The sequence below is a fragment of the Lethenteron reissneri genome, unplaced genomic scaffold, assembly GCF_015708825.2.
Source record: "Lethenteron reissneri isolate LAM-NWPU_2019-01 unplaced genomic scaffold, ASM1570882v1 scaffold_1639, whole genome shotgun sequence".
Taxonomy (NCBI): Eukaryota; Metazoa; Chordata; class Hyperoartia; order Petromyzontiformes; family Petromyzontidae; genus Lethenteron; species Lethenteron reissneri.
In genome coordinates, this window is record NW_026891376.1 from 4492696 (window position 1) to 4508893 (window position 16198).

The 16198-nt window shown below is 49.8% G+C and overlaps 1 protein-coding gene across 1 annotated transcript in view; it reads right to left on the minus strand.

Annotated features, from left to right (window-relative positions):
* Positions 1-13483: 13483 nt before the first annotated feature.
* LOC133338968 (prominin-1-A-like) overlaps positions 13484-16198 on the minus strand; it is a 30533-nt gene continuing 27818 nt past the window's right edge. The window contains exon 11 of the mRNA XM_061547095.1: positions 13484-13507. Coding sequence (XP_061403079.1) covers positions 13484-13507 — 24 coding nt within the window. The remainder of the gene's footprint in view (positions 13508-16198) is intronic.

Sequence of the window (16198 nt, forward strand, 5' to 3'; positions counted from 1 at the left end):
TCTCATACGCGATTAGCCTCAGACGCTGACGAGGGTTGGCTGGATGCGTTGTGTGCTGAGTCACCTGACCTGTCCGACGCACAACGTGCTAAATTACGCGCCTTATTGCGAGAATTTTCCGACGTCTTCAGTAAACATAAATACGATATCGGATGTACCGAATTGCTACGCCACCATATTGACACCGGTGACAACGCTCCTATCCGCCAGAATCCTTTTCGGTTAAGTCCCGCCGAAAAGGATCATGTCAAATCGGCTGTAGATGACATGTTGAAATCGGACATAATTTCTCCCTCAACCAGCCCTTGGGGTGCACCCATAGTGTTGGTTAAAAAGCACGACGGGTCCCTAAGGTTCTGTGTTGATTTCCGGCGATTAAATAAGATCTCGGTGGCCGATGCTTATCCGCTTCCTCAAATGGACGAATCGCTGGATGCCCTCGCGGGATCGCGATTCTTTTCCACTTTGGATTTGCTCTCAGGATTTTGGCAACTTCCCTTGGACGACGAATCTAGACCCAAAACTGCTTTCCGAACGCCGCACGGCCTCTTCCAATTCAATCGCTTACCCATGGGATTACACTCTGCTCCCGCGACGTTCCAGCGCCTGATGGAATTGGTCCTCGCTGGCTTGCAATGGGAGGTGTGTTTGATTTACCTGGATGACGTTATTGTATTCAGTAAGACGTTCGAGGAACACCTTGATAGGCTTCGGGCCGTTTTTTTCAAGATGCGCGCTGCAAATTTGAAATTCAAGCCACAAAAGTGCCATTTGCTGCGCGAATCTGTTAAATATTTGGGTCACATCGTCGGCCGGTCAGGTATCTCAACCGATCCCGCCAAAACGCGTTGTGTCAGCTCCTGGCCTACCCCAACCTCGGTAGGGGAGGTTAGAAGCTTCATCGGCTTTGCTTCATATTACCGTCGGTTTGTTGCGGACTTTGCTTCCATCGCTAAGCCACTACATGCCTTGACGTCAAAAGGGGTCAAATTTCATTGGGGGCCGGTGGAGAACGCCGCTTTTGTCTCTCTTCGGGATGCCCTGGTGGGGGCCCCGCCGTTAAGCTACCCCGATTTTTCCATGCCGTTCGTGCTCGACACGGACGCAAGCAATACCGGGATTGGAGGCGTGCTGTCACAAATTGTGGGTGGCGTGGAGCGCGTTGTGGCTTATGGTAGTAGAGTACTGTCCCCGGCCGAGCAGCGGTACTGCGTCACCCGCCGCGAACTGTTGGCTATCGTGTTCTTTATCCAACAGTACCGGCCATATCTGTACGGCCGGCATTTCACCGTCCGTACAGATCATGCGGCATTGCAGTATGCCCTACGAATTAACCAGCCATCGGGGCAGTTGTCCCGATGGCTCGAGATCATGCAGGATTTCGATTTTGAAACAACTTACCGGAAGGGGATTCGCCACACCAATGCCGATGCCCTATCACGCCTGCCGATCGCCCCGGATTGCACTTGTTTCTTGGGTTCGGGCCGTTGCAAATCGGCAAGTGACGGTCAGGATCGGGTTCTTGCGGCCGCAGTTGATACTCCTTCGGACGCTGGTCCTATTTCGGAGGGTGGGGGTGATTCCCTACTTGGCTTGTCGAGTGCTGAGTGGGGCCGCCTCCAAATGGAGGATGCGACCCTCCTGGCACTACGACGTCGCGCGGAAGGATCGGGTCCAGGGAAGTCGGGCGTTGACTCATGGGGGTGGTGCCAGGGCGTACTCATGCATTGGGACGCGACAATCCGCCGTCACAGGCTGGTGGTGCCTTCCACGTTGAGGGGTAGGGCTGTATGGGCTGCTCATGAACGGCTCCTGCACCTGGGTACCCTCAAAACACTTGCCACGCTCCAGCTTAATTACTTTTGGCCGGGCATGGCAAGAGACGTGGACGATCTGCTGCGGTCCTGTACCCAGTGTGCACAACGGAAGCCGCCGGCGAAGGGAGCCAGTCCACCGCTCCAGTCCATTTCGGTCACCCGGGTTAACGAGCTGGTCGCCCTTGATATTTTGGGACCGTTTCCTTCCACGCCGAGGGGTAATAAGTACCTGCTGGTTGGCGTGGAATATTTCACGCGATGGCCTATGGCTTGGCCCCTCGCCAACCAGTCCGCAGCGGCCGTTGCGGAGGCTTTTGTTCAGGGCTACGTCCTCGACAAGGGCGCTCCGGAACGGTTGTTGACCGATCAGGGAAAGAATTTCACTAGTACCATCTTACACGAGGTATGTGGCCTTCTGGGTACGAAGAAAGTTCGTACCTCGCCTTACCACCCACAGACGGATGGGATGGTGGAACGCTTGCATAGGACTCTTACGTCCATGCTATCCCACCAGGTATCTGAGTCCCAAAACGATTGGGATCTACGGATCGGGGGAGTCCTGGCGGCATACAGGATGGCTCCTCACGCGGCGACCGGTTTCTCGCCATTTTTTTTTATGTATGGTCGCGAGGTTGACCCGCCTGTCGCGACTCAGCTGATGATTGCCGCGCCTCATGCTAAGTCGAAAATCGCCGACCATGTTAAATTCAACATCCTTCGCTTGGCGGAGGCACGGCAGGCGGCCATGCAAAACTCTGACTCCCGCCAGAAACAAAACGAGAGGTTGCGGTCGCGCCGGACTCACACGCACGAATGGCACCCGGGCGACCGAGCATGGTTGCACTGCCCCCAGGTGCCATTGGCCACCTCGGCTAAGTTGTTGCGACCATGGAGGGGCCCCGTTGAAATTGTGCAGGTTGTGCGGCCTCAATGTGTGCGCATTAAGTGGGGGAAGCGTCGGTGGTTTGTACACCCTTCACGGTTAAAGCCATTTTTTGCTCCGCACGCTTCCTCCCACGAAAATGGCCGAACATGTGGGGAGTCCTCTGACTCCGGGGGGGCGGGATCGATGCCAACCTCTGATCCACTAATGACTGTCCCGTCTTCAGGAGCCCCAGGACTGAAGCCCTCTGGGCTGCCAGCCTCCCCCGTGGGGGGCGGCGCTGGCACGTCCGGGAAACCGGACGACCAGGCACCTGCTGATGCGACACCTGCCACCGACTCTACCAAGCCGGCCCCTTGTGACGGGCCCGCTGCACGGACTCGCGCCAAAACGCGCCGGTTGTTATGATTAGCTTTCCGCGCGTGTTCCGTTGCTGCGGAACCCGCTCATTGTATATATGTTTTTTTGGTTGTATGTGTGTGTAATAACGATGACCACGCTATCTGCTTGTTGCTTGCTGTCCATGTAAGTGTGTGCGTGTGTTGGGAATGGACGGAGAGTCTGCTGTGGTTGCTGAGTTTCAAAGGGAGTGTGTGCGCTGCTGCGTGGAGTTGTCATCTTGATGGTATAGTTAATTATTAACGTGGGAGCGTCGGGTACCCTGTGCTGTACCATCTCGTGGGTTACCGTGCGCGATGGGCTTAATTGGGAAAAAAAAAAAAAGAGAAAAAAAAATAATGTTTTTTTTGGGCTGTATTGTGCTGCGAGGTGCGGTGTGCGATGCGGTCGTTGCATGGCAGAGAATAATTGTGTTGTGGTTGCAAAGTTGCGACGGGATTGATGGTGTGTTGGTCGCCTGCAGATTTGCTCGCTATTATGCTTCAATGTACGCGTGTGATCGCGATATGCTGATTGCATGTGCTGGTATACCGTTCTGTATATGTATTGCGGTTCTGCGTGGGGGGTTTTTTTTGTTATATAGGGAACCATCGGTTGATGTTACGCTTGTTCTTGTTATTGTTACTGTTACGAGGCACACGTGTATTGACGGTGTTAATCTTTATTCTTGGGGGTTGAGGGATTGTTGCAGCCGGGACGGCTGCGAGCTGTACAGGGGGGGTGATGTAGGGGTTATTACGGGAGGAACAGCGGACAACAAACACAGGGCTGTCGGCACTCACATACACGGGTGGTCACACCGACGTCCGCATCAGTTATTGCCCACGCCCCCAGCCCTTGGAGGCGATCCCTATAAAAGGTGGAACCCAAAGAGCTCGAGTTCAGTTCGACACGAAGCTGACCAGTGAAGATCCAAGACTCGGAGATTAGGCCCTGGGACTCCCCGGTCTCGCCGTCCTTATAAGGGCCGAGCCGGGTAAGCCAGTGGCGCGGCCCAGGAGCTTCCAGACCGCTGCCCTTGTCAGGGCAAGGCTGGTTAGCTGGTGCCGAGATCTGTGCTTGCCAGGGCCAGATCAGTCAGCCTCCCGTAGCCCAGTAGAGGAGGACTGGGGAACAGGACAGAGGGACTAGTACTAGGGTGGGTTTCCTATAGTACGGGTGAAGGGGCCGATACCCCTTCAACTATTGTATCTGTCCCGGAGTTAATAAACAGTGTGTCTCAACTTCGACATCGTCTCCTCTGCTACTTACTACATATGTGTAAAAGATTTTGACTTTTTTTGGTGCACGAGCAAATCTGCTGGAAAAGCGTGTGGAAGGTTCGTGACGTTCGGACGATATTTGGCGACACTAAAATGAGCGTTTTGCCAGCTCGAGGGAATTCGGAGCGAGAGAAACGAGGCCCCGTAACGCACATGAGAGCAATCCCGGCCAATTTCTACCGTTTGATGGGGTCTATGTGTGCTGGAAAAGCCTGTGGAAGTTATTTGGCGACACTAAAATGAGCGTTTTGCCAGCTCGAGGGAATTCGGAGCGAGAGAAACGAGGCCCCGTGACGCACATGAGAGCAATCCCGGCCAATTTCTACCGTTTGATGGGGTCTATGTGTAAAAGATTTTGACTTTTTTTGGTGCACGAGCAAATCTGCTGGAAAAGCGTGTGGAAGGTTCGTGACGTTCGTACGATATTTGGCGACACAAATAATTGCGATTTCCCAGCTCCAGGGAATTCGGAGCGAGAGAAACGAGGCCCCGTAACGCACATGAGAGCAATCCCGGCCAATTTCTACCGTTTGATGGGGTCTATGTGTAAAAGATTTTGACTTTTTTTGGTGCACGAGCAAATCTGCTGGAAAAGCGTGTGGAAGGTTCGTGACGTTCGGACGATATTTGGCGCCACTAAAATGAGCGTTTTGCCAGCTCCAGGGAATTCGGAGCGAGAGAAACGAGGCCCCGTAACGCACATGAGAGCAATCCCGGCCAATTTCTACCGTTTGATGGGGTCTATGTGTGCTGGAAAAGCCTGTGGAAGTTATTTGGCGACACTAAAATGAGCGTTTTGCCAGCTCGAGGGAATTCGGAGCGAGAGAAACGAGGCCCCGTGACGCACATGAGAGCAATCCCGGCCAATTTCTACCGTTTGATGGGGTCTATGTGTAAAAGATTTTGACTTTTTTTGGTGCACGAGCAAATCTGCTGGAAAAGCGTGTGGAAGGTTCGTGACGTTCGTACGATATTTGGCGACACAAAAAATTGCGATTTCCCAGCTCCAGGGAATTCGGAGCGAGAGAAACGAGGCCCCGTAACGCACATGAGAGCAATCCCGGCCAATTTCTACCGTTTGATGGGGTCTATGTGTAAAAGATTTTGACTTTTTTTGGTGCACGAGCAAATCTGCTGGAAAAGCGTGTGGAAGGTTCGTGACGTTCGTACGATATTTGGCGACACAAAAAATTGCGATTTCCCAGCTCCAGGGAATTCGGAGCGAGAGAAACGAGGCCCCGTGACGCACATGAGAGCAATCCCGGCCAATTTCTACCGTTTGATGGGGTCTATGTGTAAAAGATTTTGACTTTTTTTGGTGCACGAGCAAATCTGCTGGAAAAGCGTGTGGAAGGTTCGTGACGTTCGTACGATATTTGGCGACGCAAAAAATTGCGATTTCCCAGCTTCAGGGAATTCGGAGCGAGAGAAACGAGGCCACGTGACGCACATGAGAGCACTCAAAGGCAATGGAAGAAACAGAGGCGCCTTTGTCTAAATCACAACCACAGAAAGCCAGGAATCATCACTGATTGTGTGTTTAGGGATTCCGAGCTAGTTAGAACACGTGCACACAGAAAGGGAGGTAGAAGCACGCCTTGTCCTCCTGCAGCTGAGGGAACAAAGATAAAGATAAGTGGGTCAGCTCAAGGCTGTGTGCACAGGGGAGGGAGCTGATTTAAACAACCCTGCACGTCTGAACGTGAGGGGGCCTTGGACCTGAAATTAAGAATAACACTCCCAGAGCAGAAGGTTGGATGGCCACAGTGAGCTGATTTAAAAGAGTGTTGTATATCTCTCAAGGAGGCAGACCCAGCTGGACAACAAGGCTGCGGGGGTCACCAGAAGTTCGCGTTCGCCTAGTTAAGACAAAAAGCTCAATTATTCTGTATTGCTATTAAAGTAACGTTAAAGTCGGAATTTAACAACAGGGTAGGCTAAAGTTATTGATTTTCACACCCACTCCAATTAAACCAGGCCACAAGTTACGCCTACTGAACCATCACCATCATTAAGTCAATATGAAATGTTATTTCCATACTTTAATACTTTCTATACAACTCGACCCGAAGCATATGACAATCAGAACCTTCCTAAGTCAAAATTGAATCGCACCCAGACAGGAGCGAATAGTCGATATAAGGTTGAAGAGGGAAGGAAATTAAGAGCACGGCGAACTGCAAACGTAAGCAAAAAGCCGGGAACGACACCAGCCCAGCAACAGCGAGTCGGGCTTCGACAGGCCATAAAGTAGGAATAATAACTCCCGGGGTCAGGGGACACAAGAAGAAGCAGGCAGACAAAAACCAGAACTGACTCCAAGGTTCAACCGCCCTCACCTACAAGGAGTGACGGAAATTAATGAGGCCTTGAGTTAACGGCGTCAGCTGGACGGCAACAACAACGGCGAGCAGAGATAGGGTGGGGCAAAGACTGCGGGGCTATGAAATGCAACTTCGTGTCAGTAAAGCTCTGACAAACAAGTTAAGTTAAAGACATCACAATACATAATATCGTACATAGCATCAATGTTAACGCTATTCACCGTAAACTATATTCCGCTTATATAACCATGCAGACACCAAGGAATACGAATTCCTAGGATCAAGAAGCTTACCCCTTGACCTAAGATATCGGAAATAAGTTAATAATAATAAGCATATGCATGAAAAGACAAAGTAAAACTTATGAAAAGCCAGGATAACGGGATGAATCACCACCAGGTCGAATATAAATACATAATAAAAAACGATGTTAAACCCAGGGTCGGAGGGAAAGGGAGATCCCGGCCGTCTTTGTATCCCCGCAGCGCGGGATAGGAGTGTGTATACGCTCGGGGAAACACCTCCACTTGAGTCAAGCACCACGATGGGAAACGACAGACCTTAGGTTACATACAGAATCATAACTGTGAAATAGTAAGGGACAAATGTTAACTTAAAACTTTTTAACCATTTCTTTGTGCGCCGGGTCGGAGAGAGTGTTGCCCCTCCCTCCAGGTGGTGCAACACGAACAAAGACCCCTATGAGACGATTTGTAATGTCTGTGTTTTGGGTTCATGGAGAAGGCCAGACAAGAGATAATATTGCACCCAGACAGAGAGACGACCTCGAGGCAATTTGTAACATCTGATTGTTTGCTCGTGGGTTTATGGAGGGAGTGTGACAACGGAATATACCGTGGGTGATGCACACAAGGACATACGGACGTACGGACACACACATGGACACACCTGCCTACGGACAGATCCTGACACAGCAAAAATCGAAAGAAGCCCCGCCTTGTGGGCGGGATCCAGGGGGATTTTTCGGCATAAAGGAAAGGATCCTGAGCATTGGAAACCAGTGCGACCAGTGGGTCGACTCAGGAGTGCGACCAGAGAGAGCGGGCTCAGGAGGAGTGCGACCAGCGGGTCCACTCAGGAGTGCGACCAGCGGGTCGACTCAGGAGCGAGGGCGACCAGCGGGTCGACCCAGGAGCGAGCTCGACCGGGAGGGTCGGCTCAGGAGCGAGCTGCGACCAGCGGGTCGGCTCGACTCAAGCGGCTCCCCATCTCCTCTGCAGGCGGGCAAGACCCGCTTGACAGCTCAACTCGGCCTGCGTGGGTCAACCTCTGCCGAGTCGGAGGTCTCTGCTGCCGCCGGAGTGGCGAGGGTCGCGGTTTGGCGACGACCCAACACTGCACGCTGCGAGCGAGTTGTGGGCGCCACCTACCGACCGGGTTCTGAACTGCGACAGCGTATCAACGGGCATTCGAACCAGTTCACCACGGTGACAGGGGAGCGACTGATACGTATGACGCGCACCGCCCCCTCACCACACGACCACCAGGCGTCTGTTTGACATAAAGAATCGACTCCGAACACTGACTATTCAAGACAACTCTTACCACTCAAACACACTCGAACCCATAAGCCATCCGTGGCTGGGAAGGCATCACAACGAGACCGAGTGATGGCCATCCGTCGTTTATAAGAGTATTCGTAATTTTTATCTTTAATATTTAGTGGGCTGTACTCTTAATCGCATAAATTCCCAACAGATCCATCAATACGAACTGATTCTTGGCACCTCCTTCCGCCGAGCCACGCTCACGTGGGGAGTGGTGGCCCACCGGATCCTTATCAGGTGATCTGGTCCCCAATTAGTAAACTTGGTATAAGATAACGATCTTCGGAAAAGGAGCACCGTCGCAGGCCCTTACTCCGAGCCGTTCTGTTGTCAGATAACCTGCCGATGTATCTGTTGAGATTGGTGCCTTTAAGAATAATAACTGTTTTTGATTGTGTTTTTTTATCGCCGTATAATCTTTCAAGTATCTTTTAATCATAATCGCCGCACGTACTTGCATCCTCTACAAAATATTCAACTGTCCCGTGACCCAAGGTGCTAACAACGTGATAAGGGTTGCGTATGATCAATAAGGAGTGCGGTACTGCGTGAACAATATTGAGCATAATCATTCATTAACGTTAAGGTTTTCTTAGCATAGTATTTGCATATTTTAACGACTCTCTCTCTCACTAACAACCATCGCGTTATGCGGGATCAATGTGCCGTTGTCAAAGTGAAATCAGACAATCGTTGATGATACTGTATTAATGCCGTGTTGACGTTCCGGGATTGAGAGTTCGCATACTATATCATAGTTAAGGTTGAATTAGTAATAAATTGATCAATACAGAAGTGGTTGTGTGATTCTTTCCTGAAATCTATGCATAAGATCTGCTTCTGCGTTGAGATCTGAACTTGGTGACCTTAATAAACACACTAATACATACTCAGTAAATGTTAAAGCGATAACGGGGTGAACCGGGGACCTAAAATATAACCACGAATACACACTCTGGGAATGTTAAAGCGAGAATGAGACGAACCTAGACAACGATGCCGAGTTAATCTAAGTTAATCTTGCATACTTACACCACACCTGCATAACTGCATACGATTAATTGCCTTATTCCGATCGATAACCCACCCTCGTCACCGAGGCGGGGTCTGGTTATCATAACGACTTGCATTATCATAATTACCCCCACTCGCATAATTAATACGATTACCTCTCGAATTGGCATAATTAAAATGTGCATAATTACATAAATTAACATATTTCCGGATAATTACACATTTGGCCAAATTTCATTTAATTATTATTATTTTCACTGAATATTCATAACCCACATATACAACATAATAATTTCACCCACGCACGCATACAACATAACAAATTTCGATAACCAACATATACAACATAATGGGTGGCGTCGCCCGGGATCTCTCGCAGACAGTTTATGCATGAATTCAGGAACGAATCACTGATGTGTTAATCAAAGTGTTGTGAACTAACGTTGCCTTGTGATTGTAAACGGGGGTATACAAACAAAACGCGCTCTGAAGGGAGATACCAGAGTAGCAGAGTATAACAAAGACAGCTGGGCTGAGATTATTTGCTCGAGTTGAACTGACGCATCCTGTGATACAATTGTTTATATGTGCTCTGAAGGGGAATTCTAGAGTAACTCACGACGCACATGAGATGTTAGAATTAAGATACACTCTTAAGTCTATTAACCACACTACATAATAGAGATGGCACAGGATCCACAACATTCTGAGTTTGACACACCAACGCATAACACTGATACAGAGTGGACCTCTGAGGAGGAGATGGAATCTATGGAAAAACAATATCGGGAATTTGTGTTAAAACGTACTGGACGGACTGCTAGCCAGCAGACCGAGCAGAGAGATATATGGGAGGGGAGCCATACAGAAGATGTTAAGGCCCATAGAAGGAAACTACTTAAGGACGTGATGAAATGTGGCAAAGCCAAACGTGACGTAAAAATTGCAGAAATAGCGAGGGTAGACTCGTATCTCCTCGCACAGACAGACAGAGAAAGATTATGGAATGAGGAAAAATTTGAAAGGGAGAGACAAGAGAAACTGTCCTTAATGGTGCAGGTAGAGCGTCTGCACGCCCTCGTGAGAGAGAAAGAATCCGCACTAAATGCACCAGTGAAACACCCAGACGTTGATACACAGAACACATACGGGAGTAACAATTTACCACACTCCGAGCCACGTGGACGTAGCCCAGGGCCAGATCCCACAATGAGTATGGCTACTATGCAAAGCAATTTTGACAAAGTAACACCCTCGCAAATCGAGGAGAGAGAAGAGGAAATAATAATACGAACGGGAAAACATGAGGCCGACCACCCCAACGTTAGAGAGAGACAAATAATTAACCCTAAGTCATCAGGATACACTGTAATGATAGAGCGGAAAAGGGCGGAGCTGGTGCAAGACGGGAAACATGACATAAACAGCACACCAGGCAGACGCACGCTACGCAAGTATGGCCGACATGATGCAGATGACAAAGACAGCTCACCAGAGAAACGCACCTCGCACAAACACGACCAGCACGACACGGGTAACAGGAGCTCACCATAGAGACGCACATCACACAAGCATGAGCCATGGGATAAGCAGAAATCACCGAGCCAAGTTGACCCACGTAACAGGTGCAAAAGGCACTACAAAAGTTATGTTAAGCAGAGCCACCGTGATGGTGACGGCTCATCTGACACTGACTCCTCTGACGATGACCAACACGACATGGGTAACAGAGAGAGCTCACCAGAGGGACGCATGACATGTAAAAATCACCCATGCAAAACCACCCGCACCACAGATGACAGAGACAGGAATCCCGATAACCATGAAGCACGAGACAAACATAAATACAACACCTCACCTAGCAGGCACCACACACGTAGTAGGCAGCATGAAGGTCAAGGACAAAAACACTCACCACATAGACACCGCTCAAGGAGATCACGCACACCAACCCACAAGCACGAATCACAAGACCCACATAAGGAAAACAAGAGACACAAGCAACGGGACAGATACGAATCCTCGGACAGAGGGAGATCACGACACAGGCACGGGACACATGACAACAGTGATAGTGGAGACAAGGGTAGCTCAAGGGAGCACTCCTCAGGAACCGACACCACTGATGACGAACAACACACTTTTAACAGTAAGACACTAAAACTAATGGACAAAGCACTCGTGAGAATTCCCTATTCCACATAACAAGAACAGGGATATCCACACTCACATAGCTACAGTAGAACAGAAGGCTAAGATCCGGGGTCTGGGTAAATCAACAGAAAAGGCATGTTTATTATCAAGGAGCCTACATGAACCCGCCAGACCATGGGTAGCCTCCCTGCCAAATAGGGTGAAGAGTGACTTTAAACAATTGAGCCGAGCAGTAGTTAAGAGATTTGGGGAATACTCCACACTATCCGAAGGATTGAACGCGGCAAAGTTGATGACCCAGCGTGTAGACGAAGACCCACGAGATTATCTCCTACGCCTTAAGAAAGCATATTACGCAGGGGACGTGGACAATGCCCAGGGAGATAAGACAGTCTTAAAAGTGATGTTCTTCCAATCATTGAGACCTGAAATAGTGAGAATAGTAGGAATGATGTTGGACCCCGAGACTGCCTCCCTACGCCAGATTGAAAGCAAGGCCCACACGGCCTGGGTGAACGGACGGAAAACCACTGGCATAGCCAAAACCCACATCGTCACCAGAGATAAAGAATGCCTCGATCTGGAGGGAAGCGAATCTCCAAGGAATAATATTAGCGCCACACGGGGTGGACATGAATTCCCCCAGGAGAGGGCGCCTAACCCAATAGAATCAACACCCGTCCACAACACGCTGAATAACGTTCCACGTGGGGGGAGGAACGAGGCCAGAGGAACCTGGCACCCACAGCCGCCACCACCATGGAATGCAGAAGAGGGCGGAGGCTGGAATTATGGAGGAGGAAGAGCGAGTGACGGGCCATACCTACCCCGCGGAGGCCGACGCCCACCAAACCAGTCCCCATATCGTCCCCCACTGCCGCCTCCACTAGCAATAGGGCATAGACCACCGTTAGCTAACAGGAATCGATATGCTCACCACATTAGGATGGAAAAAGAGCTCCTAGGGAGTATGAAGACTCCCATGCAAGTAGCGAAGGGAAGAATACCAACTATACCCACACAGGAGGAGGACACACCCAGAGCAAAGGTAGCCCAAGTGAACGTAGGGAAGACAAGAAGCCTCGAAGCAATCACCGAAGTGGTACCAGAGGGAAAAGGGTACCATTTGGGGGAATTGATTCCCGTAGGACCAGTCGGACGAGTCCACGTGGAAGTAATACTGCAAGACACCCTGACCAGCCAGGGCCTTTGTGATACTGGACCAGAAATATCCATGATATCCAGAGAATTATTTGACGAGCTCCAGACTGCCCTCCAGAGGAAGAATGAAACACTACAAATGATGCCAAGTAAACTTACCTACTCAGGATGTGAAGGGACCCACATGCGACCATTGGGCAAAGTTATGATGAAGCTCACGTTCAACGGGATCAACATGAACCATCCACTATATGTCGTACAATACCCAGAAAAAGAACTGATTATTGGGATCGAACTACTGAATCGGCTAAAACCCATTGTGAACCTTGGATCCCGACAAATCTGGGCACAATCAATACCGGAATGGCCTAGAGATCCAGAGGACGAAGAAGAACGAAGCCCCACAGGAACCCAGGTGCTAGCACAAGAACTCAACGACCTGCCACCGACAATCAAAGAGGAAAATAAGATTCCGGCTGAAATACGTACCACTCAACTGATAACCAACGAACGGGAAAAGGACCGTAATGAAGCCGACCTACGGCCGGTTTTTCCGAAGGACCATCACTCCAGAGAATATCGACAGCCCACTAGTGGCCAAACAAGTGAACAGGAAACAAAGGGAGAGCCCAAGGGCAAGAGCTCACCCCCTTCGAGTGAAGCAAAGGCGATCCAACCACCACTAACACAAAGAAAACACCAAACTGAGCCGCCCGAAACCACGAAGGCCCTAGATCCAAACCAAGAGAAAAGAGTCCTTACAATAGAAGAACAAATAGAACAACAAATTGAAGCAGCAGACGCCCTAGAGAGCGACACTCAACGAGACGAGCTACGACAACTGCTCCAAAAATACAACTCCCTGTTCTCCAAAGACTCCTATGATTGTGGCAAAACCGACCTACATGTGGTATCCATTCCCACACTGGAGGGAGCACCAGCGGTATAAGTGAAACAATACAAGATTCCACTGGCCGCCTATGAATCAATCCAAGAAACCCTAGAGAACCTACTCAAAAAGAACATAATCCGGGAATGCAACTCGACCTACAACTCACCCATTTGGCCAGTACTAAAACCCACGGGAAAATGGAGACTCACGATCGACTACCGACAACTCAATAAAACAGTTCCCCTATCTCGATGGCCAATGGCAGAAATCGACCACGGTCTCAACCAAATAAAAGGCGCAAAGGTTCTCACCACAATGGACCTAGCAAATGGCTTCTGGACCATGCCAGTAAAAGAAACCGATCAATACAAGTTGGCCTTCACCTTCGACGGAATACAGTATACTTGGAATCGCTGCCCGTTCGGATACTCGAACTCACCTGCAGACTTCAACATATTCCTCCACAAGGCGATGGGCGACGCAAAAGAGCGAGGCACCATCGTCTACGTCGACGACATACTAGTCAAGGACTCCTCATGGGAAGAACACCTCGAGAGCCTCCAGCATACCCTCGAGCAGTTAAAGGAAGCAGGCGCAAAGATCTCAATACAAAAAGGACAGTGGGCACGCAAAAGGGTGGACTACCTCGGGCTCCAGGTCGGCACTGAGGGAATGTTACCCCAAACCAAAAGACTTGAAGCCCTCCTCGCACTCAAATCGCCCACCACAGTCACGACCCTTCGGAGCTTCTTAGGGATTTGCAACTACCTTCGACAGTTCGTGGACGACTACGCAGGAATCGTTCGACCCTTAGTTAAACTACTGCAAAAAGACGAACCATGGGAGTGGGGACAGGAACAGGAAGCCGCAGAAAAAGAATTAAAACGACAGATCACAGAGGCATCCTGCCTAGCATACCCAGAGAAAGGGAAAGAATACTACCTGGAGACCGCATACTCAGATCATAGTATCAGCTCGGTACTGTACCAGAGACAGGAAGCAGAGAAACGAGTTATTGCCTATGCCAGCAAAGCCCTCCGGGGAGTGGAGATGAAGTTCTCCGAGTGTGAGAAGGCGATATTTGGAAACATCTGGGCCATACAACATTTTCGGAACTTGTTGAACGGAGAGAGGATCATCCTGGAAACGAATCATGAATCCTTGGCATACCTCAACAGTAAGAAGATTCGAGAGGGCCGCGTAACCAGCAGCCGAATAGCCAGCTGGGCACTGACACTCCAAGGCCTACCAATCACAGTGAAATACGCAAAAAACAAGAAAAGTCCAATGGCCCAAGGTCTTGCCGATTTACATGATTGTACCTTTGACAGCATAGAAGCAGAGGACGAAAAGATACCTCCGGAGGACAACAGGTACCTGCCCTTCAGGAAGGAGACATGTGCCGACCTACCAGTGGTATACATCGATGGATGCTCCAAGATGAAGGAGAACAAGCCTCACGCTGGGTCAGGAGTCATTTGGGAAACTGGCCCACTCACAGGGATTCAAGAGGGATTTCAGCTGGGACCAAAGTCAAACCAGTATGCAGAGTTGGTCGGGGTACACATCGCTATCCAGATGGCATCCGATAACCAAATACGGACCATGGTGGTGTGCACTGATTCCAACTACGTACAGCACAGCTTCCTGCACCACCTACCCATATGGAAAAAAAACGAGATGAAGAACCATAGGAATAAACCAACTCACCATCGAGAACTATTCGAGGCCATAGATAAGATGGTTCAGAACAAGGATATGAAGATATTTTGAAAGAAAGTCAAAGGGCACTCCAAGATACCTGGTCAAGAGAAAACTGGGAACGACCAAGCAGATGCCATAGCAAAAGTGGGAAGCCTGGAAGGCACCCCGTGGAAGCTAGAAGACCAAACCGACAGAGACGGACAACAAGAGTCGACGAACCAAGACATCGCCGTGATAAGACTGGTCACAAGAAGTGGGAAGAACCCGGCAGAAGCTGGAACCAGAGCCCAATTGAACAGTGCCCAGCCATCCGAAGACCTGATCAGAATGCAACAAGAAGACGAAACACTAAAGACACTCGCCGATCATATCCAAGATCCAGCAGGAAAACCAATCACTACTGACAACTTGAATGACAACAAAGAGCTCGAGATCATGCATAGCCAAATCAAAAGGTTCTCAATGCGAAAAGGGCTACTGGTATACACAAACGAAAAAGACGGTCGACCTAGATGGGTAGTCCCCTCTCAATATCGAGAAATAATGTTACAACACGCCCACAATGAACCGTGCAGCGGCCACCGATGCGAGGTGAATACGGGACAGATGCTGCGACAGGTGGCCTACTGGCCAAAAATGGGGGAAGACATACACAGACATGTGTCCAACTGTCTCGTGTGTTGTAAGTACCAGCCAACGACCTCACAGCATATGGCACCCCTACAGAGGAGGGGAACAGATTATCCTTGGTCCAACCTACAAATCGACTGGATAGGACCTGTTAACCGATCAACCAAAGGGAACAAGTACATGCTAACTGTGACCTGTGCATTCTCTAAATGGACAGAGTGTTTACCAGCACCCAACAACACCGCGGAAACAACCGCTATACTACTGATTAACCAAATATTCAGTAGATGGGGCCTACCGTCAACGATCGATTCAGACAAAGGAAGCCACTTCACAGCCGAGGTCATCACAGAAGTGTGGAAGATGTTGGGAGTAAAAAGACAATTACAT